The sequence below is a fragment of the Acomys minous genome (assembly GCF_964271855.1).
Source record: "Acomys minous genome assembly, chromosome: 11".
NCBI lineage: Eukaryota > Metazoa > Chordata > Mammalia > Rodentia > Muridae > Acomys > Acomys minous.
The window spans coordinates 103,814,421-103,838,960 of NC_140492.1; the positions used below are offsets into that span (position 1 = coordinate 103,814,421).

The 24,540-nt window shown below is 42.4% G+C and overlaps 1 protein-coding gene across 5 annotated transcripts in view; it reads left to right on the forward strand.

Moving 5' to 3' along the window:
- Window positions 1–24,540, forward strand: part of MSH3 (mutS homolog 3) — a 122,847-nt gene that overhangs the window by 62,357 nt on the left and 35,950 nt on the right. For all 5 annotated transcript variants that reach the window (XM_084802047.1, XM_084802048.1, XM_084802049.1 and 2 more), the window contains 6 exons: window positions 1,798–1,985; window positions 2,588–2,756; window positions 7,881–7,945; window positions 9,989–10,105; window positions 14,329–14,436; window positions 19,253–19,364. In XM_084802047.1, coding sequence (XP_084658173.1) covers window positions 1,798–1,985; window positions 2,588–2,756; window positions 7,881–7,945; window positions 9,989–10,105; window positions 14,329–14,436; window positions 19,253–19,364 — 759 coding nt within the window. The remainder of the gene's footprint in view (window positions 1–1,797; window positions 1,986–2,587; window positions 2,757–7,880; window positions 7,946–9,988; window positions 10,106–14,328; window positions 14,437–19,252; window positions 19,365–24,540) is intronic.

Below are 24,540 nucleotides of genomic sequence, written 5' to 3' on the forward strand. Positions count from 1 at the left end.
GGCTAATAATTCTTTTTATATTAAAACTTCACATTCAAATCTGAGAAAATTGGGCTATAGGAGCCCATATTAGGTTTTGTAATACATTTAAGGATAAGGATGTTCCACTGATGTTGAGGGAAGAGGGTTTGCAGTCTTGTGTGTGAACGGTTTCTTAGCCAGGCTGAGGTCAAGCCACATGCTGCACATGGGCCTTAGGCTCTGACCTTCCAGTGCTGAGTCTTGTGCTGGGGTCTGTTCTCTGAAGCATAAGAGACACACTTTTTATTAACCTTTTTTCTTTAGTTCACTTCTTCTTGTACCCACTTGCTTCCAATGTCTAACACGGGTGGAATTTTTAACTTGGTTGTTTTTGTTTGGTTATTAGATTGGTCTCTCCTGTCTCCAACTTTTCTTCCTGAAAAATAGGCTGATAATGACTGTGGCAAGTACAAGTGACCTGTCTTTTGTACATCTCAGGAGTAAGAAGATAATAATTTCTTTCCTATTAAGAGGTTCAGGCAGCCAGGCGCCATGGAGCACACCTGTAATCCCAGCACTAGGGAGGCAGAGGCAGGTGAATCTCTGTGAATTCAAGGCCAGCCTGGTCTACAAAGCAAGTCCAGGACAGCCAAGGCTACACAGAGAAACCCTGTCTTGAAAAACCAAAACCAAGCCGGGCGTGGTGGCGCACACCTTTAATCTCAGCACTCGGGAGGCAGAGGCAGGAGGATTGATGTGAGTTCGAGGCCAGCCTGGTCTACAAAGTGAGTCCAGGACAGCCAAGGCTACACAGGGAAACCCTATCTCAAAAAAAAAAAACAAAACAAAAAACAAAAAACAAAAACCAAAAAAAAAAAAACAAAAAAGAAAAACCAAAACCAAAACCAAAACCAAAATAAAAAAAGAACCTTATCAATAGCTATGAGAACTGCCCATTAGATCTTCAAAAAAGCTATGCTTCTACTGCTAGTCTAAGGTATCTGTTTTACATCTTGGGTGACATGGTTATTAACATACAGGTCTTTGACATTTTAACAAATGACTAATACTGCCTTGTCGGTGTGTGTGTGTGTCTGTGTGTGTGTTGGTGGCCACAATTATTAGGCTTGCTCCAAAATGGAGTCACTTAGGACACTAAGATGGACTCAGCCCCGCAGGGGAAATGGGAACTGGGTGTTCTGTGCTCCTCAGAAGCCTGCTTCTCCCTTATCCAAGCAGAGCAGTTTGACTGCAGCCTCCTGCCATCCCAACAGGCAGAGCCTCCAGCACCCCTTGTAAATCACTTACACCCCCACCGCCCCACCCCCACCCCCTTCTGCCTGTAGATCCTTTTCCTTAACAGTCTCCTGCCCAACTAAAACCACCCTATAAAACCCAAGCTGTCCCTTCAGGCAGAGCTTCTCTCCCCTCTCCTGGAGTAGCCCTCTTCATCTGCCTCTCTCCTGAAAACACACAACAGTCTGTGCCCCAAAGTCATGCCTGGCCTCCTGGCCTCAGTGAGCCAGGATTAAACAGCTGGTTTAAAGTGACCTGCAGAAAAGGAGTCTGTCTCTTTTCTCTCTAATCTGGACTCTTTCCGATGCTTCTGGGTGTTCTCTTTATCTACAATAAAAACCTGCCCCCTAAAGTCAGAGTGGCCATTTCAGTGGTTTCTTTACTGCCCCCTGGTTTAGAGGCTTGGACTCTATTCAGCTCACACTGACCTTGAGCTTACCGAGACCTTCCATGCCAGTCTCTGACTGTTGGGATCACAGATGTGAGCCACCACATCTAGCTCTTTATGCTGTTTAGAGTAAAAACTATTTCTGTCTCTAGTGTTCTACCCAGGAGTTCTTCTTGATTGTCAAAAGCCTGTGTCACCTGAAGTCGGAGCTTCAGGCATTAATGCCTGCTGTTAATTCCCACGTCCAGTCAGACTTACTCCGAACACTCGTCTTGGAGATTCCCGAGCTCCTTGGTCCAGTGGAACAGTACTTAAAGATTCTGAATGAACAAGCTGCCAAGTAAGTACAGACCTCCACTTCTGCCCGCCAGCAACCGCCAGCCAGTGTGTCTGCTATTTGGTGTGTGAAGTTGCTTGAGTTTATGCTATTGGAAGTAATTTTAGTCGTTTAAACTCAGGAAGTTCACAGTCTGGGACAAATGAAGTACTTCCCCAGGTATCAGGTGATAAAGGATGAAGCTCTCCTAGGGCGAGGCAGTGGCAGTTTATAACTGAGGAGCAGGTGGCTTCTGGCCTCATCTGTCAGGTACGCAGAGGTGATTGTTCCTGTATTTAGAATCTGCTGGGGTCCTTCTAATGGTGTCTAGTTTTATGGAGTATCTCACAGGGCCCTGAGTTTACATCTGTTGTATTTCCTGACTAGGCAAATGACACATCAGTTTTATCTCTTGCTTTCACCATATGAATTGTGAATAAAGTAAAAAGGATTGTGTCAGTCCTCACACGTTAAGGAATGTTCCCATAAATATTCATTGGCAAAGCTGGAGTCAGGAACACATTTTCCTGAGTTCCAGTCTGTTGGTGTTTCAGCATGCCACCGAGTGGATAACTGGTCTAATTAATATGCTTCAATATATGTATCTGCATTTTTCATATTTTCAGAGTTGGTGATAAAACTGAATTATTCAAAGACCTTTCTGACTTCCCTTTAATAAAAAAGAGGAAAAATGAAATTCAAGAAGTCATTCAGAGCATCCAAATGCATTTACAAGAATTACGAAAAATATTAAGACTTCCTTCTTTACAATATGTGACTGTATCAGGACAAGAGGTAATGTCAAACATACTTTTACTTTACATCTGCTTGTCTGGAGTGCAAAAGCTATTTTATAATTAATAAAATCTGTGGGTAGGTCGTTGTAAGCAAGAATACAGAGAAACTCCCGATCTAGACTGCTCCATGGGCAGAAAGAAAGACTTATTGGCACTCAAACTACCTAGGTCAGTTCTCAGGGCAGAGCAAAGAACAGAACGATGGAAAAGCAGCAGACATGACAGCAGGGTGGGGATCTGAGCCGGAACAGGTGTCCTGGTCCATCCAGGACCTCGTGCCCTTGCTGAGGGTGACCTTTGGGGAAAGGTTACGGGAGGTTATTGGAGGATAAAAGGTGGTTCCTGGACCACTTGTTTACCTGACAACAATCCTTCTGTTTACTTGGGCAGAGGGCAGAGTCCTTCTGTTTAGGACAGTGCCACCAGCACTGCCATTGGAGGCAGAGGAAGGCTTTGGACTTGACATTTGTACTTTTTACCTTTGCAAACCCTCTACTGACTTGAGGCCACCTCTTTACTCTTGTAGTCACAGGAGTAAGTTCCTAAAGCTGGGTCTGTGTGTACAATAAACTTCAAATTCACAAAGAGCTTCTTCTGGTCACCTCTTGGGTGAGAATAGCCTGGCTACATTTTCAAATCTTAATATTTTCATTGATTTGTGTCTTTTAGCAGATGATTGACAATTATGTAGCTATGTGAAATAAGAAATTACAATGAGCAATACTGTGCTTACCAAAATGCTCAAGACTGTAACCTTTAGCAGATTTAACCATTGACTTAAGTTAGCCCATCCGTCTCTGGCTCTCCGCAGACATCTCACAAAGCCTGTTTCCCTCAGAGCTCTGCACAACAGAACAAAATATTTTTAAGTATTTATACGGACATTGACTATTTAATTGTATCACTTGTTTCCACCATGTGCTTATGATTACTTGGAATGTAAATGCCACTATTCTGGTTCATTGGTGAAATTCAAGTGCTTGCAATTATTTTAATACAATTATTAAGATACATAGTAGAAGAGTTGCTTTCAGGTGTTATGGTGGGAAAGCTGAGTGTAAATGCCAGTTTGACCACATACATGGTCATGATTATGAAGAGCCTCTGTGTTGTGAGACTATTGAGAGGAACATATACATGAAATACATGCACATACCTTCTCCTCATACCATTATTTACCAATGTCATCCATGAGGTAGGGGGGGAAAACTCCTGTTTAATGTGATTTTATACCCTCCCGCTCTGTCTCTATATTTCTGTACACATGGCCTTTACACTAAGTTTTTAAAAACTCACTGACATAGACCATATAGAACATGAATTTTGTTACTAAGGATGGACAAATAAATGTGCCAGCGTTTGAACAACATTCTTTTTACCTCTGCTCCTGGATTTTACATACACACTAGCATGCTAAGCCTTGTTATATGTTGCCTCTTTAAATATTAGTTTGCAAGAAAGTCATGAAAGAAGAAGCTTACTGCTGTGGTGGTCATATTTCATGACATCAGTGAACTACCTCTTAACCTTAATCAGGTATGGGTATGGCGTGATAATTAGAATTCAGGCAGCATTGTCAGTATTATTATTCTTAAAAGAAAAGGGAGACAATACTGAGAATAATCTTTAGGAAAACCTTCATTATCCTCAGCATATATCTTATCCAGATAACTATTTTGTATGTGTTAGGTCCAAAGGGAAACCCCTCAAGCACCCCAAAAGGGCAGGCCCGCTGCTTTGGTCTGTAGTGAGAATCTTGGCTCAGCTCAAGCCGGACTGTGGGGATTCTGGCAGAGATAAAGTTCTCTTTCATCATTCCACAGGAACCTGTGAAGTGTGTTTGTCTGCCAAGAAGAGCCTTTTCCCTTATTGACAAGTACCTGTGGTGCATATCCCCACCCTACCCCACCCCGCCCCGCCCCACCCTCACCCCAACCCTAAACTTCCAGCCCAGTTCACAGGATCCCCTCCCTAACCCTGCAGCAACTGGCTCCCGCTCTTCTCCCTGCCCTGCCCCTTGCCTGTGTGCCCTCTACTCCCTGCTCCAGAAAGGTGGCCATGGCTGCTTACACTTCCCTAGAGCCCTCTGGCTGTTCTTTCTCCCACCCACGAGCTTGTCAGATTGGTGACTTCTCTGTGCCTTTGTTTGCAGTATGTCTATCTCTCTGTTAAGTTTTCTAAGTAAGAAACATGTGATGTTATTAAAGGAAAGTGATAAGAAAGCTACGGAGAGGATAAATGGGCTACATGTGATGCTAAGGAAGCAGGAGCCAGTTGAAGGGCTGCAGCCAGCCTGGCAGTGATGATATGACTGCAGCTTAGCAACTAGGAGGTAGGAGAGTCAAATTCAGTGTTACCAGTGGCTATTCCAAGAGTTCGAGACCAGCCTGGATTACATCTACACAAAATCAAAACAAACAGTGGGAAAGATTATCAGTAAACCTGATACTAGCCTAGGCAGGCTGTAATATAGTCTGACATTTAACCAAGACAGAAGTAGGTCCTGGGAGAGTAATATAAACCTATACTAAATGACTCAAGGCAGAACTCTTGTGTTAACATCTGGGTGGTGGAGTTGGCCCCTGCAGAGCACGGCATTGCTCTGAGAACTCACAGAGCTTTCTAGGATGTGCATTATTTTTTTCCAGTGCCTTTTCTTTAGCAGTAGAACTCATAAACAACATCTTAGGATGTTTGGAAAAGGAAATAACTGGAAAGAAGATTTCCTATCCTGGGTCTAGTGCAGCAGCGTGTAGTGCGAGGCTGTGCTGAAGAACTTATACTAAAACCCTGACTCCTGTCGCGCCTCCCGTTCTCCGCCCTGTAAACACATTGACTGGGTGGAGCAGTGGAGGTCCCTAGGTGGGCCTTAGATAGCTGCACACTGGTTCTCGTGGCCGACCTTGGGGTTTTCTTTTTTTTTTTTTAAATGAGCTTTTCAAATGTTCACTGTCCCCATGCCACAAACTCCCACGGGCTAAGATGTTTTCTTCCTGTAGCCTTGAAATTTGATATTTGCCTTTGACATAGCTCCTCTTGGAATTATTTCATAAAATGCCAATGTGGCTTCTCAGAGCATTTTAAACCCAAGAATTACTTAGTATAGTTAGTAATTTTTATTTTTTCAATTAATAATATGTAAGTTTTGGCTTGTTTCTAGTTAATTTGTATAACTGCAGGGGCATTTTTAGACTGCTAATTTTTTTTAAAGACACATTTTATTTTTTAATGATTGTATCTTTATTTTATGTGCATTGGTGTTTTCCCTGCATGTATGTCTGTGTGAGGGTGCCGGGTCCTCTGGAACTGGAGTTACAGACAGTTGTGAGCTATCATGTGGGTATTGGGAATTGAACCTAGGTCTGCTGGAAGAGCAGCCAATGTTCTTAGCCACTGACCCATCTCTCTAGCTCTAGACTGTTAATTCTTAACTGTAGAATTGAGTATGGCAGATTTGAAACTGTATTAATCAATTTTTATATATGAAGATATCATTAGCTTCAAAATTTGTGTTTGGTATGGAAACGAATAAATATTAACCATTAATGTGCAAACTACAGTATTTTTCATTGTAAAAAAATAAAGACATGACAGATATAAAGTTATATGCATATTATAAAACAGACAAATGAAAAACTCTATGAAACCATCACAGAATTAATTAACTCAAGAGGTTTTGGGTTTTAATTGTATACAGTGTAGGTTTTTTGAAAACGTAGCTGAACAGAACACAGATTTGTGCATGTATGCATTCGTGTGTGTGTGATAATATGTGCTGGGGAGTACACTGAGAGGACACATCTTTGACTCCAGCTACAAGTGGGGTGTGGTAGAAATTAACTTCCTTTACTTCCGGTTCATGTCAGAGAGGCTCATATGCAGAGGGAGCATGGCTGGGTATATGAAGGAAGCCTTACTTTCAGGCTCAGGGAATATTGCAGAAAGAGGGAGTGGAAAGAATATAAGAGCCTAAAAATAAGAAGGGCTGCAGTGCTGTCTTCTGGGTAGCGGAGCTCATAAGGCCCCTAGCCTTCTTACTGAACCGTGGAAGGTGATGGCTTCTGTGAGAGGGACCGAACAGCAAACCCTTCATGCTCTCAAGTGTAGTTCCAAACATGTGGCCAAACAGACGGTCTTGGTTAAAACCACTAGTCACAAAACAAAACAAAACAAAACAAAAGATTATAGGAAGAGGACCTGTAAGGAGGATTGGAAGATGACAGGTGAGAGAGAGAGAAAGGGGTGTGGAGTAGTAAACAGAATGTATCAAATATATGTGTGAAATTGTCAAAGAACAAATTTAATCAATAAAACCCAGTGATTTTTGAAAAGGTAGAATTCCTATAAAGGAAAACATATGTTCTCATAAGAAAAGAAATATCTTCATGTTGCAGAAGTCAGAGCTGTCTTCCTGTCTTATATGAAAACTATTCCAAAAGCCCTATTCTTTTTAGGTTTCGGGAACATGTATCTCAAACTAGTAGAACAGAATAATTGAACATTTTATATAGTCTTTGTATGTACAATCAGGAGTTGACTCTGGGCATAAGAGCCCTCCCTGCACAAGCAGGAGGACCTCAGTTCTGATCCGGGCACCTATGCAGAAAGCCAAAGGATGGCTGCCTTTATATGCACCTGTAACTTCTGCCCTGAAGCAGGGGGAGGGGAGGAAACAGCAGACCTCCAAGGCTCGCTGCTAGCCAGTCTAACTGAAAGTGTCCCAGGTCCAGTGAGAGACCCAGGAAGTAGGACAGAGAGAGTGACAGGGCAGGATACCCAACCAGTGCTCTCCTCTGCCTCCAGAGTTGTATGCTTGTGCGGTGCCCCCCTCCCCCGCCCCTGTCTGTCTCTGTCTCTCTCTCACACACACACACAAAACACACACACTACACACTTTAAACTTAATCTTACTGAGTAACAGAATTCTTAAAAATACATGGATAGTAATGAATGAAAGAGATTATTAGAAAACACCAACATTCCCCAAGAATAATACTGGTTTTATTTTAAATGTTTACTAACAATAATGTTTACTAAAGTGTCAGAGCACAGATTGCAAGAAGCCTATACCGTGGTTGGCTGCCTGTTTAAATAGCTCACTGTTCATTTGCATTTATTTTAGTTTATGATTGAAATAAAGAACTCGGCTGTATCTTGCATCCCCACTGATTGGGTGAAGGTTGGAAGGTAAGTTTAAGGCCGTTTGCACTTGTAGCGTGAATTGTGGCACGTGTGTCTGTGCTCACAGGCCAGTGCCAGCCACACTCTCGAAGCAAGAGTAGTTCTCTTCCTTTGATTTTCTTATGGACTTTGAATCTCAGAGATGATTTTCTTTAGCTGTTTTTGTCTTTCATTTAAAAACACTTTTGAAGAACATGTTTTAATATGTCTAATATGTTGTCAGTTACACTCTTGCCCCATGGCTGTGGATACACAGGGAGAAATTAAGAAGCCTTCAACTGGAAGGTGAATGCGGTTGTTTGAGCGTTTTGATGAACGATTCACCTGACATTTCTTCTAGGAAGCTGAAATTTCATTTTCTACTTCACTGAGCTTTATGTTTTTTTTTCCTCAATGTTTTCCTTGGCACGTGGCTATAATGGTTACTTCTTCTTGTAGCTTATATATTGAACTGATGGATAGAACCGATAATGTGAGAGAATGTTTTGTCCTTGGCTAGTATGAGTCCCTTGCAGCCAGCCCCGGAGGACTTGGGCAGAGTGTGCACTTTGGCTCCTGTGCTGGCTGGAGTGTTTGTTACTGCTTATCTTTCTCCTCTTCTGTGTGACTGGGGACGAGAACACCAAGGTTTGCCCAAGACAATGTTAGGGAGACTTCTGGCTGGTGGTGAGATGAAGGAATTCTTATGTTAAGGATAAAGGGAAATTTTAACCTGATGACAATGGCTATTAGTTTATGTTAATTAAATAATGTAATTACTATCTATTGCCATGGCAACAGCTACTTTAGGCACAAACATGGGTTTCTTGAAATCAAATACCTCGTTTTTCCCCCTTATGCCACCAAAGCTGTAGATGTTGCCTTGGAGGATGTTTTTATCCTTAGAGCATTCTTCTCTGTATTGACTTTTGTCCCGTATGAAAGATAACGAATGAAAATGTGCTTTATAAAGAGACATTACTAATGCCATATTGGTCTGTAGAACAGTAACTGGGCGTCTCACTGAATTGCTCTAGAAGAAAAAGCTGTGCTAAAACATTTGCTTACAACTCTCAGTCATGTAACTGGAGAGCAACAAACACAGCAGACGTTGATAGTAGCGTCTTTTGAACTTGCAGGGGTAGCGTTCTAATGAGTACATAAGACACTCTGGTGTTTGGCTGCTGGAGCCTTGATATCAGGGTGAGTCAGGGTCTCGTTAGATGATGACTGTCCAACAGGTGAGTGAAGGATGATTGTAGCAGTGCGATGTAGGAGCCGAGGAGCACAGACTGGAGCACCCGCAGTTTCGAGGAGCTCTTCTCAAGCATGTTCCTTCCCTTGGTTAGCTGTCAACAGAAGCAGCTTCCACTCCCTGTGTCCCCATAACTAGGTGTTGTACTAAACACACCCATGGGGGCCACACTCACAGCACTCGCTCTACTGGAGTTCATATAAAGCCTGTTCTGTTTGGACAAGTCATTGCCGCGGGTACATGACTTGGTCGAGGTCTTGGTCTAGCATCTCTAACTGGGGACACCAGCTCCTGATGCAGATGGTGGCTTACGCTCAAGCCTGGAGGTGCTCCTGGGAGAGGGCCTCAAGAACTGTTGTTTTTACATTCTGGATTTATGCACCGACCTTCTTTGTGATTATTTTTCTTTTTGCACTGAATTATGCCAAACAGGAAAGTATAAAATTTCAAGAGTTATGCAGCCTTCACCAATGTGTCCACCTTTCTTTGTCACATCTTTTTTTTTTAAATTGCATTTGCTTCTGATATTTTTAAGCAAGGATTTTCATATAGCATAACAGAAAGAAAAAAAAGCCTTTGCCAATGAAGCAAGTTTCAACTCTGACTTTTTCGTATGGATATAATTTTAAGAACATTGTAAAAGCTTCCTGAGTGGAGTCATATTGTTTAAGAGTCAACTCCGGGACCACAAGTAAAGAATGCTCTCTGTTTATGTTCAAGGTTCATGAGTGAATAACAACCGCTTTAATATTCTGAAATGATGGCAGCATTGATTCTTATAACCTTGGTTTCTTCTCTCCCCCTTCCTCTTGTAGCACAAAAGCTGTGAGCCGCTTTCACTCCCCTTTTATTGTGGAAAACTACAGACGTCTGAATCAGCTCCGGGAGCAGCTAGTCCTTGACTGCAGCGCTGAATGGCTTGGGTTTCTAGAGTGAGTTCACAGAGAACAGTAAGCTGAGTCTGGGCTCCAAGAAGTAGACCGGAAATTTTTACATTAAAAAAAAAAAGAGTAGAGATTGCTTGTGTGACCTGCTAGAAGAGAGTGGGGTATTGTGCTCCTGGGTTTTATTTTCAGCCCATTGGGATGTAAGCCCATCACAGTCTGATGTGTGAGAGACCCAATATACTTTATTGTTGCTGTGCCAATATTTTATGGCTAATGATGCTTCTTGCATGGTAGATCCCATTTTTAAAAGAAATTCCTCCTTGGAATGTACTCTTCTCAGCTTGCCTCTCTGTGCTGGATAGGTAAGAGTTAGTTGTTTTGACTTCATTATCTTTGCTTTTCTTTTCTGAATTTTTAAATTTTTTTTGTATTTTTCTCTAGGTTTCTAATTTTTTTTAGAAAAACTGAATGACCATCTCTATGCACCCTCATCTAGAATTAGCAAATATTAAATTTTGCTTCATTTGGTTTTTGTTTCTAGTGTGTGCATATATATATATGTGTGTGTGTATATGTATATATATATATTTGTATGAAAGTACATATACACACATAGTTTTGTTCCTGAATTATTTGGAAGCTTTCCTTAATTTCATCCCCGAGTGTTTATGAATTAATGTTCAAAATAACAACCCCCTGCCAGGGAATTTTAACACTGTTATTACATCAAAGAAAGTTTAATTTTAATTTAGGACTATATTTGATGCATGTAGGTGGTGCACATGCATACAAGCAGACAAATACTCATACACATAAAGTAAAAATAATTATGTTTGAAAATGAATACATTTGAGTTCCTCCAGTGGCCCCTGCCCCAATTTTTAAAAAAAGATTTAATTAACTCTTACACATTGCATTTGGTCATGCTTCTTTACTCAGTTTTAATCTAGAATGATCTGCCACGCTTTTCATTTTTATGATAAAGGATTTCTTTTGGATTGTACTGACTGACAGTGTTGGGCACTGGTGTGCTGCTGTGTGTCTGCTCTCGGGGATGCAGTGGCGTTTGTAGTTTGCCATTTCCTATGTTGTAAACACATCTAGCCCAGCTCATTTCCACCGACTGCTCTGAAGCTGGGAGGGATGTGCACCCTGTGAAACCACGGGACTTTATATGTCCTCACCTTTCCTGAGCCCTGTGGTGTTAAATAGCTGTACTGCACACAATTTATAAGAGCATAAAGCAAGATGCACATGTGAGAAGGCGGTGTCCCACAGCATGAGGGAGGGTCGCCGTGCAGAACGGACACTCGAGCGTGCGTCCTGACCCATCAGCCTGGAGCTGAGCCCACAGTGCCGTTCAACAGAAAGCTGGTAGTCACTGTCTAAAACTTAAATGGTAAAGGTTCAGTGAGGGCACTGGGGAGCTTGTTAGAGTGACAGAAGACAAAAAGGTGCGGACTTTTTGGGAGCTAGCAAGTAGATACCAGTCTCCTTTGTTCAGAGGCACCCAAGTATAAGACCAGGAAGAGAGACCAAGCTTTTCCTTCATTTGCCCTGAATCTTTTGAGAAAGAAGTTTGCCTGTTCATTTTCTTTTTCCAGGTAACTTTCAATCTTTCATTTTAGGGGCTCTTAAATCTTTTAAGTTTTTCTCTTTGCCATAGTAGAATCATGGAGGACATGAAAATTAAACTAAACTTAAGCATTTCACACTCAAAGAGTCACATTTGAAGGGTCTAAGAAGGTGTTTAGGTAATTTCATGTTTCTGTGTGCGGACTTAGAATAGTAGCTAGTTCTGGTTGGATTGACTTACATTCCTTCATCTTGGGAACATGATTTCAGAGTGTGTGCATATACATATATTTCTTTCTTCCTACATCTTTACTTGGGCAAGGGAAACAGTTCAGTAGTTAAGAGCATAAAAGAAATAAAAAGGGGGGAGGGGCTGTAGAGAAGGCTCAGTGGTTAAGAGCAAAGTCTGCTCTTCCAGAGGTCCTGAGTTCAATTCCCAGCAACCACATGGTGGCACACACACAACCATCTATCATGAGATCTGGTGCCCTCTTCTGGCACGCAGGAGTACATGCAGGCAGAATACTGTATGTGTAATAAATATATAAAATTCTTAAAAAAAAAAAAAAAAAGAAAGAAAAAGGGAAACTGTGAGTCAGGTATGTTGGGATCCTAAGGCCACCTTAGGCTACGTAGCAAGACCCTCTTCCACAGTAAGTAAGGAAAGACAGAACTAAGACTCATATTGAAGTTCCCGATTTAAAAACTGGCTGAGCTGTATCTAGACCATTTTCAGTTAAGAGCCCCGCTTGAGAGCATCATTGGTTCTTTTTTCACTTTTTTCACCTTTACTGAGGTGCCAGAGGCTGTGAACATGATGTCATAAAGAGATGATTAACCTCAATGAAGCTGGCATCCGAGGGCTGAATACCAGCCGCCCCGGCATGTGTGTCTCTCACTGAGGTTCTGTTGTGCATTAGTCATATGACTTTTGGCCGAAATGTTGCAAAGGAAAAGAAAAAATCAAGGCAATGAACACTCCTGGAGTGAAATCATTTCTCAAAATATGTCTCAAGTTTTGGGATATAGGCTGTGAAGACTGAACACTTTTCTTCTAAATTCTTTAAAAATTGAATTATATTACCTCCCATATAATAGTTGATTAGAATATATCAGAAATGCATTTTCAAATAAGACAAAATCTTTTCCATTCTTTTTAACCACCCACATTGTTGAGCGCCATTTACTAGTCAACTTCTGGTCTTCATAACAGCTTTACAACTGAGATGTCCTCATCTGCTTCCCGTGGGCCCCCAACCAAAGTCATTGTGCTTGGATTTCAGCCTTGAGCTGTCTGATGACACAGCGATGAGGTTGCATCTTGCTGGCACATAGTCTTTCCAAGTGTATCTGTTTTCTCGTTGTTGTTTCTTTTCCTTGTGAGCTAGCCTTCCACTATGGCCCAGGCTGGCATCAAAGGTACCATGCTTTTGAGGCTGATCTTAAAACTCCAGAACCCCCTGCCTTTACTTCACGGATAATGGGATGACGGGAGTGCTCCGCCCACCATGCCTGGCTCCACTTGGTACCTGACTTGCCCAAGTTTGGCTTGTTGTTTTAAAAAGTATGAATGGTCGCTTTGAGATTTGGTGAGGTGTACAGCAGTATGCCCAAAGGCTAAACAGGGCGTGTTTGGTAGCTGTAGTATTTACAGTTTAATAGTGGTTCTCCTCATTGACATGTCTTATATCATCGGCATGAGAAAGAGCAGAGTAGACTGTATCTAAATAATCTTTTCCCCATTTATTTATTTAATCACTTTGCAGTCTGATCCAAGCCCTTTCTTAACTCTCCTCCCAGCCCCACCCTCAGGCCCTCTCCCCGCCTAATCCTCCTTATCCTTAGCCTCTGAGAAGGGGAGGCCCCCAAGGGTACCAGCCCACCCTGATACCTCATGCCCCAGTAGGAGTAAGTCCGTCTCCTCCCACTGAGGCCAAACCAGGCAGCCCAGCCAGGGGGAAAGGGATCCAGAGGTAGGCAACAGAGACAAAGGCAGACACAGCCTCTTCTCCCATTGTTAGGGACCCACATGAAGAACCAGGTGCACGTCTGCGACATATGTGTAGGAGGTGTAGGTCCAGCTCACGTGTGCTCTTTGGAAAGTGCTTCAGTCAGGACTCAGTGGGAGAGGCACTGAGACCCCAGGCTTGGGTGTTGCTATAAGGAAGAGTGCGTGGGGGAGCTGTCCTGCCCACCTGAGTAGTTCTTGAAGCTATGGAAGGAAGCAGACTGAATCTAATTTCTACACTGAAGTGAGATGTCCTGAAGTAAATGTCACAGTCAGATGAAATGTGAATATAGTGCGCGCACACACCACACACACACACACACACACACACACACACACACACACAGACCCCACACACACACACCCCACACCCACACACACCCCCCCCACACCCCCCCACATACACACCCACACACCCCCCACACACACGGTATACTATGTCTACTTCATTATACAGAAGCTGCTTTAGGTTTATATAAGTGTCCCAAACAGAGTGGATGAAGTCTCAGTAACCAGTTACTTTAAGTAAAAGCTAGTGCAGTGCGCTGCTGCCCTCCTTCTCCCTTACCCCTTGGATATACCTGCTTATCTCATTTGTGCTTCTGTTGCTGGCAGACACATTGCTTGTTGCACAGCTGTTGTAGGTCAATAAATCAGCCTGCTCACCTTGTTGCTGTTTCTATAGGAATTTTGGTGAACATTACCACACTCTGTGTAAGGCCGTCAATCACCTAGCAACTGTTGACTGCATTTTCTCCCTGGCCAAGGTCGCTAAGCAAGGAAACTACTGCAGGTAATACAGTTCTTCAGTTCGCTCATTTACCATGGGTTTAGATAAAATGAGACTATCCAATTAAATTTTCTATTGCTGGTATAAAATATTACAGTTGTTCAGATGTGTTGCACTCTTGGTAAAGCTGCTTATCACACATGTATGGCTTAATTGGAAAAATAAACTCCTTTCTTCCTTGTCCTGTGACTGAGTCAAACGCAGGCGCCTGGCATAGCTCTGGAAGTGAATGCTACCCTGGAGCTTTTAGGCTTCCGTGACGTTTTTAAATGAAGCTTGAGGTCTCTTTTTGCTGTTAGCTTTGACTTGGGAATGTAATAGCATGTTTCACGTTAGTTTTGAGAACTGCAGTTAGAGAGAAGCTTGTGTCTGAACAAAGGGCTGGGACTGTGGGTGTTCTGTCAGGGTTCTGTGAGCTTTCCTCATCATCCTGTGGGGAGCCAGCATCATATCCCTGTTCCTCACCGGCCTCTGAGCACCCCAATATCCCTTGCTCTCCTTTTCTTAAAGGATGCTAGAATTAAATAGACCTAACTTTAAGTAGTAATTCTATCTTTTTCAATACATTGTCTCTCAGAAGCATTTTTAAATGAAGCTGAATATTTCAGAAAAACCAAGAGCCTGATTAGCTGCCTGGCTTATTGTGAGAACTAACAGAAAAGCCCGTGAAGGCATTGCCAGGCCGTGTCTGTGGCCTGAAGTTGCTGGTGGACAGTCTCGCTGTTTTTATTCCTTTCTTATCTTTGTTTCTTCTTTGTATTGTGTCTGTTTTTAAAATATATATATTCAATCATTCTATGATCTCCAGTACATAGAGGGTATTAAAGCAAGGTTGTTGAGTGTGAAGTATTTCTGTATTTATGAGAGAGAGAGTTGGAGGAATTGGTATACAGCTTATACCACTAGATGTAGTGTATTATTTTATTTTATTGCCCATTTATGGTGAATCTATCTACACCGTTAGTGATAGCAGTCATGTCAGTTACTACCTCTTTATCAAACCACAGGGATTGCAGCTGTACACAGGGTTGCCTTATAGCTGAGTCCTCACTGCAGCAAACTAGAGAAATGTGTATTCTGCTTATCAAGTATTATTATAAAACTTAGAATCTGCAGGCCGTCCACGTGACTTCTGCCTTACACATTTGTGGCGTCAATAGGAGTTTCTGAGAAGCAAACACATTTTTCTTAAATTTTCAGCTCTTTTTGGATAGTGCTTGTGAGCCACGATCTTTAGCTCCAACAGGTTACTTAGCTTCACAATTGCAATCCTCTCTTCCTAATGCTGTTAAGATGCAGTTATGTTCTTATCGACTGTCCTGTAACCTTCACATCACCTGTATGGAATCTTTATTTAACCCTTCCTGTCTAATTTCTATTGTGTTTACTCATTTCACTAACACCATTTATATTCTGTCCCAGAGGGACAGTTAAAAGAGAAAACTGTAATTAAAAAAAATTTTTTACACACACACACACACACACACACACACACACACACACACACACACAATTTTTAGTAGCCAAATCTGTTCATGTTCAGATGGTTCACTCTTCCCACAAGACATCGCGATGTCCTCAGTCATTGCCTGCAGTGCCATATGATCCTGTGGCATGTCCTGCCTACCTTCCCTGCTGTAGCTGTTCTGTCCTGGAATAGCATCTCAGAGCTGTGAATTTTCCTTTGCTTCTTACCCTCCCGAGATGTGTTTTGTCATTATATAATTTTGATAGCAACAGAATAAGTCATTGTCAATTTTAGTTTAGAGCTGAAAAAATCTCTCTCAGTGTGGCCGCACTGGAAATCTCAGAGAGGTAAGCCCAGTGCCAGAGCGCTGATACCCTGCCTTCACTTGTAGACCGCCTGGGGTTTGATTTTTAAAATGTCTATCTCTTACATGTTCCTTAATCTTTCTCTCTTACAACAAACCCATAAGCTTCCTACATAAAAATCTGTAGTGTTATACTCCAAACACCCAAACTATTCTTTTCTTGTCATTTCAAATGTTCCTCTGTTCTAATTTCTTTTCTGTTGGTGTGGGGGGAAAAAAAACAAAAACACTGATTAAATGCAGCTAGGGGAGGAAAGGGTCTTCTTGTGGTTAATTGTAGGTTTTTAAATGTCTTCCGGAAGACAAATAAAAATTTTAGTATTTTTGTTGGTTAAAAAGTAAATTCTACCTTTTATTTTCCACAGAGGTCCGCTGGACCTTGTTATTACTCTGAGGAAGACTTGGGGGTCTTGAGTGATCTGAGTTGTCTGAGACCCTTACTGTTTATCACCTAGGAACTATGTCAGCATTCTTTATCTGTTTACTCCAGTGCAGTATGTAGTGCTTAAAAAACAAAAACAAAAACAAAAACAAACTCACTTTATTTGGGGTGGTTAGGCCCCAAACTCCTAACCCTACATAGGAGAGAGAAGGTTGGTGGGGAGAGGGGGCCCCTTTACTTCCCCTGGCTGTTTAGGTTGAAGGGTCTTTGGGGCTATACCAATCTCCGGCAGCAGCAGACGCAGCCAGCAGTCTCCTCCAAGCTGCTGCGCCCCGCAGCGTTCCTCTGTGTCTGTCTGCTCTAAACCACAATCTCTTCAAACTGTGACACGCCTCATGCCAACATGCCACGCCACGCCACGCCACGCTCTCTCTGAGCTCTCATTTATATCCTCAGAGCTCTAGACCACGCCCCTCTCCATGCTGCAGGAGGAAAGCCCCTTACCAGCCAGCAAAAGCCACGCCCAACTAGGGACTAGGGAATGATGACACAAGTGTGACAGGAAAAATCCCCGTCACACTATCTTACTGTTTTAGTTGTCTTTCCCAAACTGCTAAAACATCTTTCCAGAAGGTATGAAAAGAGCAGAGGCACCACTGCTGAAGTCTGCTTCTCACTCTGACGGGGTGTGTTGAGAGTGTTCACTGTTTACCCACAGTAGCCAGGGGGACATAGTTACCAGAAGACAGTTCACAGCCACTCGCTTCAGCTACAGCTGGTAATGTGTTACAGCTGTTGATGCGTCAAGAATTGGTTGTAAATGATTTTGTACAGTAAAATGAAACGTGTTCTTCTGGCCTGGTTATCACACATGGGGACCACTCATCATTTAATATTTGCTGATGAGAACCTGACTCTTCTGTTTTGTTAAAATACATGGTTTTCCATGTTTCTGTGTCTGTTCAGCAAAGTTTACTTAGGAAGGGCAAGAAATTGGAAGGAAACAAATGACGTTCAGTGAAAGGATTCATTTGATTGATTATTCAACTTAGTATTTATGAATCTAAAAATGAAAGTGATTTGCGTTATGGTTGAAGGTAGCTGTGCCTCCTTAAGACAATTACGAGCTTCGACTGTCTCAGGAATTATCCAACTATTCCGTTTTTGTTGTTGTGTACGTAAGAACCAGAACTGTGAGCTGTAGCCTCCTAGAAATAAATTAGAACTTGCGGGTTGTATTTATGGATGAGCATCTTATGTTCTGCGTGTTACCCATTCCAGGTATGTGTGCCTTGAAGACCAAGTAAAAATGAAAAAACCTGTGGTTTGCCACGCTCGTTAGACTATAGATCAGTGGTGTAGCACTTACCTGAGATGAGTGGGGCCAGATCCTCAATCCCAGCAGTGTAAAAGTTAATAATAACAACAACAACAACAACAACAACAACAACAACAATAATAATAATAGTAATAATAATAGTAATAGTAATAATAGCTATTTTTTTCTGAGGTTGAATTTTTAAAACTATTCTATTAGTCTTCTGTAAAGTTACCTTTAAATTAGATTTGAAAAATTAAAAAAAAGGATTCACTAGGCTCAGGTAGTAGATGGTGAAATACATTTAATGATTATTTAAATAATTAAATTATTGTTTAAATAAGCTATTGAGTTAAAGTGGTTGTGGGATGATGTGTTGAAATATTCAAGTAGAACACAACCAGTGCAGTATGTGTCTGAGCATAATTGTGCTGATGAAGGCCAGGAAGGCAGACACCAAACTGATCTCAGTGTTAGCATCTGAGCCAGTGTCCTGACCTCGGAGGCTTTGATAAGCAGAGTAAAGCTGCACTTAGAAATGGATAAGCTGGGCTGGAGAGATGGCGCAGTGGTTGGCAGCACTGGGTGCTTTAACAGAGGACCTGCATTCAAATCGCAGCACCAGCAACATGGCTGCCCACAGCTGGCCATAACTCCCAGGCCCTCACATGGTGCACATCTATACACATAAATAAATCTAAAAATAAATAAATAAATAAATAAAACTGATAAGATATAAAGACTTAAGACAAATGGTGGAAATTTACATGTTAGATGAAAAGCAAAAGATACTACAGAAGCACCTTTCACGAAAACATTAGATTTTTTTCAGTCTCTTAACCCAAACCCAGTGCCGTTTATATTAGGGTGATAACTTAACCTTTACAGGACTAATGAAGTGCTGTACAGTGATCCAAATGTGTTCAGTGATGCGGGTCCTGATTGATGTCAGATAGTGGCAGGCAAGTGAAAACCAGAATCACATGAAGATGGACTTGCTAAGGCCTTCTGAGGCCTGTCCTCCGGTGTGCTGTCATCCGGGCTGCTGATATTGAGTTTATTCATTAATTTAAGTCCTATTCTCAAAGTCTTATTCTGCACGTGTGTTTTTGAGGGTTTTGTTGTTCATACTGTATCAGTGTATCCAGGCTGGCCTCGAACTCACAGATGTCTCCCTGCCTCTGCCTCCCTAGTGCTGAGATTAAAGGTGTGTCACCATGTCACCTAGTCAGTGCTTCTTGTAAAAAGCTCCTTTCGTGTCTACAAGTTGATGAATTTATTTTCCAGGCCAACTTTACAAGAAGAAAAGAAAATCATCATAAAAAATGGAAGACACCCTATGATTGACGTGTTGCTGGGTGAACAGGATCAGTTTGTGCCCAACAGTACGAGTTTATCAGTAAGTATCACATGATACCCAAAACCAGTAGGTACCACTCAACAGCAGAAATCAGTGTGTGGTAAGGACCTTGACTTCGCCCTTGTAAGAATCAAATATTTTCCTAAGTTAGCCAGCTTTCAGCTTTCAATAGACCAATCCCACAAATAGTTTTATTGTCACCACCAATTGTGGAATTCATATAATTCCCAATGGAAATTTTTCTGTAGATGCAAAGATTTAACAACTAAAGATGATTATCTTATTTCTTCTATGTAAGCCAAAAAAAAACCATGGTGTATTCACAAGTATGCTAATGATGCTAGAATTATACAATGCTTTTTCCATTAGCATACAGCATAAGCATGCTCTGTCCTGTGTTGCACTATTTTCAAATACTCTGAAAGAATGTAAGTGATTATCTGGTCCAGGCCGGAGGTCTCTTACAGAACAATGGTGATGTTAATTAATTTAACATATACTTAGCCCCCTGCCCCCATGATAAAGCAAGATTTCAGAGGTATTGGTGTTATCACTGATGCCAAGATTTAGGAAGTGGGTGGCACTGCTTTGGAAATGAGATCATGAAACAAGAGTTTGAGAAAGAAAAGTTAGAGGGGGCTGGAGAGATGGTTCAGAGGTTAAGAGCACTGGCTGTTCTTCCAGAGGTTCTGAGTTCAATTCCCAGCAACCACATGGTGGCTCAGAATAATAAGATCTGGTGCCCTCTTCTGGCGGGCAGGCAGGATGTTGTATACATAATAAATAAATAAATCCTAAAAAGAGAAAAAAGAAAATGAAAAGTGAGAGAGCTGCCCACATGACTTTTGAAGTTGTCTAAAATGACAGTGGGATTTGTTGTGAAGGATGATAGTGGTCCAGACAGCAGAGACGTCGAGGAATGGGATGTGTGCAGTGAGGGCAAGCAGCTATGGGAGGGCCCCGAAGAATCAAAAATTTATAGACCCTGAATGGAAACATGCGGCAAGATAGCAGCACATGCGTGACAGAAGCGACACGCAGAGTGGCTAGAAACAAAGTATTAGCACATCTTCTAAGTCAGTGGGAGAACTGAGATGTGTGAGAGCAGCCAGAGAGAGGTCAGCACGGAGCTGGCACAGTAGCAGTATTCCATGTGGGGCCTCCATCAAGGATGTGTGGCACGGTCAGTTTGTCCAGCCCTAAGGAGTAAGATGAACAGCTTTGCATTCTGTCTACTTTAGTGTTATATATAAAGTCATATGGGATTGGTAGTCATAATGTGCATCATCACTGGGCCTGTTGTATGTCTACGATATAGTTACAGTGAAGTGCCGTAGACGAGGTGGTTCACAGACAACCTTTCATGGTTCTGGGGTCTGAATTCAAGATCAAGGTGTCAGTGCCTTGTGTGAGCTGGCTTTGTGCCTTATGTGTGGCACCTGTCACTGTGTCCTCAGTTTGTGGGAGAAGGGGAGGTCCCTCTCAGTCCCTGAATATCAAATTATCCCCTAAAGGCCCTTCGATGCTGTTATAGAGGGACTTGGAATTCCATTTGAACTGGGGAGGTCAGGCAGACCACAGCAACCAGAGACACAGTGTCTGAGAAGTTGTTCATTCTTGCTAGATGTGTATACTATCAATTGGCATGTAAGCTAGCAAATGCTAATTTTATTGTCTATATGAGAATGAGGCCTCTGTTTTCAGTTTCTATGCCAGTAGACCATAGCTCCTCTAGAGAAAGTAGTGTAATTCTAATATCGAATAGCTTGGATTATGTTTAACTGATAAGCCCCTCAGGAAACATGCTCATTACTGCCCATGCCCATCCACTTGACCCAAGAATGTTATCTTGGCATTGGTGTTTTGTTTCTTATTTCTCTTTTATGTTCTTATTTTCCTCTTAAAAAAAATAATGTACTATGTTATTAATAGTCTGATTTGAAGAATTGAAGTGCCTTCTAATTATTAGGACATATAAACAAATCATTAACTCGTGTATTTAAATCTTTACAAATTAAATGGAGTATTTTTTTTTCTAGTAGGCAACTTAGAATGTTCCAGAATATTCATTTCTTTTACATATGCTTCTCCTAACTTGAGTAGGAGTTGATACAGAGTGTTGCTATGGTGAAGCCCATTCTGTTTTTCAGGGTATATATTTATATACAGGAATAGTTAGAGAAAGAACTTACTATGTAAAATTCAATCTAAAATGTACTCTGCCTATTAATTTATACACTATACCCTGACAGAAATGTCCTCAAAGTTAGGTAGCATTGCTACTTCCAATTATTACACAGTTTGGAAAATTAATTTTTCTTACATCTAAATTCCTCTAGCTTTCCTGGGTTCTGGGTTATATGAAATCCTTATAGTTCTTGTAAGCAAAGTAGCTGTTTGATTACTCTCCCTCTCCCAGGGTTAGGAACATTTTCTGTCCCTGCTTTGTCCTTTAATTTCTACCTCCTCCGACCTGTGCACCTCCACTCACTTTCCCGAAGCCTCTTCTGACCTTGCAAACTGCACTCCTGTGTGAATTCATCTGTGCGTTCCAGCTGTTTGGCCCTCTTAGAGTCCTCACTAAACTGGACCTTTGGCCTTGCAGATGGCATTCCGTCTGCTAAGAATGCCATCCTTCCCCAGCTCACCCCCTCCTGCCTCTCTCACACCCACAGCCCACTTCTCCATTCCAGGCTCTGCCTCTTCTCCCTCTTAGATGTCTTCTGGCTTGAAGCCTTCCTTCACCAACGCTCTGATGATAGATCCCACACCCCACACCTACCATCTCTGTACTTATCCTACTAAGCCACGCTGTTTTTTTTTTTTAATACTGTTTATTTTTATGTACATTTGGTGTTTGGTGTACATGAATATCTGTGTGAGGGAGTTGAGTCCACTGGAACTTGAGTTACAGACAGCTGTGAGCTGCCATGTGGTTGCTGGGAATTGAACCTGGGTCCTCTGAAAGAACAACCAATGCTCTTAACCACTAAGCCATCTCTCCAGCCCCCGCCATGGTGTGTGTGTGTGTGTGTGTGTGTGTGTTTCCCAAAGTGTTTTGCCTTGACAAGGACAGGGAATATACATTCCTATATTGATGTCATAGCAGTATCTATAACATGCCGCTGACACACAACTGGCTCTATTGATGTCAAACCAGTGTCTATAGTGCCACTGACACACAGCAGGCTCTATTGATGTCATGGCAGTGTCCATAGCATGTCGCTGACACACAGCAGGCTCTATTGATGTCATGGCAGTGTCCATAGCATGTCGCTGACACACAGCAGGCTCTATTGATGTCATGGCAGTGTCCATAGCATGTCGCTGACACACAGCAGGCTCTATTGATGTCATGGCACTGGCCATAGCATGTTGCTGACACACAGCAGGCTCTATTGATGTCATGGCAGTGTCCATAGCATGTCGCTGACTACAGCTGGCTCTGTTGATGTCATGGCAGTGTCCATAGCATGCTGTTGACACACAGCAGGCTCTATTGATGTCATGGCAGTGTCCATAGCATGCCGCTGACACACAGCAGGCTCTATTGATGTCATGGCACTGGCCATAGCATGCTGCTGACACACAGCAGGCTCTATTGATGTCATGGCAGTGTCCAGAGCATGCTGTTGACACACAGCAGGCTCTATTGATGTCATGGCAGTGTCCATAGCATGTCGCTGACACACAACTGGCTCTATTGATGTCAAACCAGTGTCTATAGTGCCACTGACACACAGCAGGCTCTATTGATGTCATGGCAGTGTCCAGAGCATGCTGTTGACACACAGCAGGCTCTATTGATGTCATGGCACTGTCCATAGCATGCCGCTGACACACAGCAGGCTCTATTGATGTCATGGCACTGTCCATAGCATGCCGCTGACACACAGCAGGCTCTATTGATGTCATGGCACTGGCCATAGCATGTCGCTGACTATAGCTGGCTCTGTTGATGTCATGGCACTGGCCATAGCATGCCGTTGACACACAGCAGGCTCTATTGATGTCATGGCACTGTCCATAGCATGCCGCTGACACACAGCTGGATCTCCTACTTGGGTTTGTTACTGAGGGTTAACTGAGACACCTTCAGCAGTCCTCAAATCTCTCTTTCAAGTTTTGCCTCTTTTTCTTCCATAAAATGTTACTTTTTCAGGATGACATTTCTCAGTTTACAGAATATTGCACTGAAGAAATAGAAGGAAATGAGCTACTACAGTGTAACACCTCTTTATACTTGTGAGAAACTAATTCCCAGAATGGGAAAGCAATGTAGAGCCTGCCCAAGATGAGTCTTAGACACTTTCTGGAAACATAGGCCTAGTCTAGGGCAAGTGGTGCCTTCCCAGCCATGCTCCCTGCCTGGAACACATAGGAAATGATGCCACTTTAACAGCACGCTGCCATAAAGAGAGGGTTGCTGTGGCCTAGAGGGTGTTGGCTGTCTCATGAGGGTTCAGAGGTCAATACCTTATATCCTTATGGCCCTGTGAAACCTAAGGACACACTGCTTGGAGTAGTCCATAATATGACATGGCAGCTTTAACTGTCCTGTGGCTGTCTGCTCATTAAGCCACATGGCTATCTGGTGGGTGGGCTTTTGTGATAAGTAATATAAATTCAACTGTGTTGCTTTAGGAAGCACAGTTGGAATAGGTTGCGGGGCAGGGGGGGGGGGTTGAGTCTAGTGTGCAGGAAGCCCCTGAACTATGTGGGTCTCTAGGTTGTGGGACATCCACTACCCAGCTGCCTAAGAGGCAAGTACGGGCTCCAGGCTAATAAGCAGCCTTAGGCTCTTTAGTCCCCCGTACTGTGTGTGGTGTGTAGTAGACAGGCACTGCTTTGTACATATGGATGTTTGAAGCTGGTAAGGGTGAGGGCCTACTTCCCAGTTTCCTCTTCCTCCCACTACAAGTCCTTTTAGATCCCCAGCAATGCTTGCTTTGGCTGTATAGCAACTAAATATAACACTAATTGTAGGAATGGTCTGTAGCCGTTGACTGTGCATCTCCAGTTACCATATGGACTGATGATGCCTAACGTGAAATGTCTGAGCTTAGCTTCATTTCCTGGATGGTTACATAAATAGTACCACTACCGATGTGTTTTTCATACAGCATGGTGATTAGATAAGTGAACCCAGGTGTGAAAATGAAGAAGGATGATTTAAAGATGTGTTTTTAATTACGTGTGCACGACAGTCCATGTA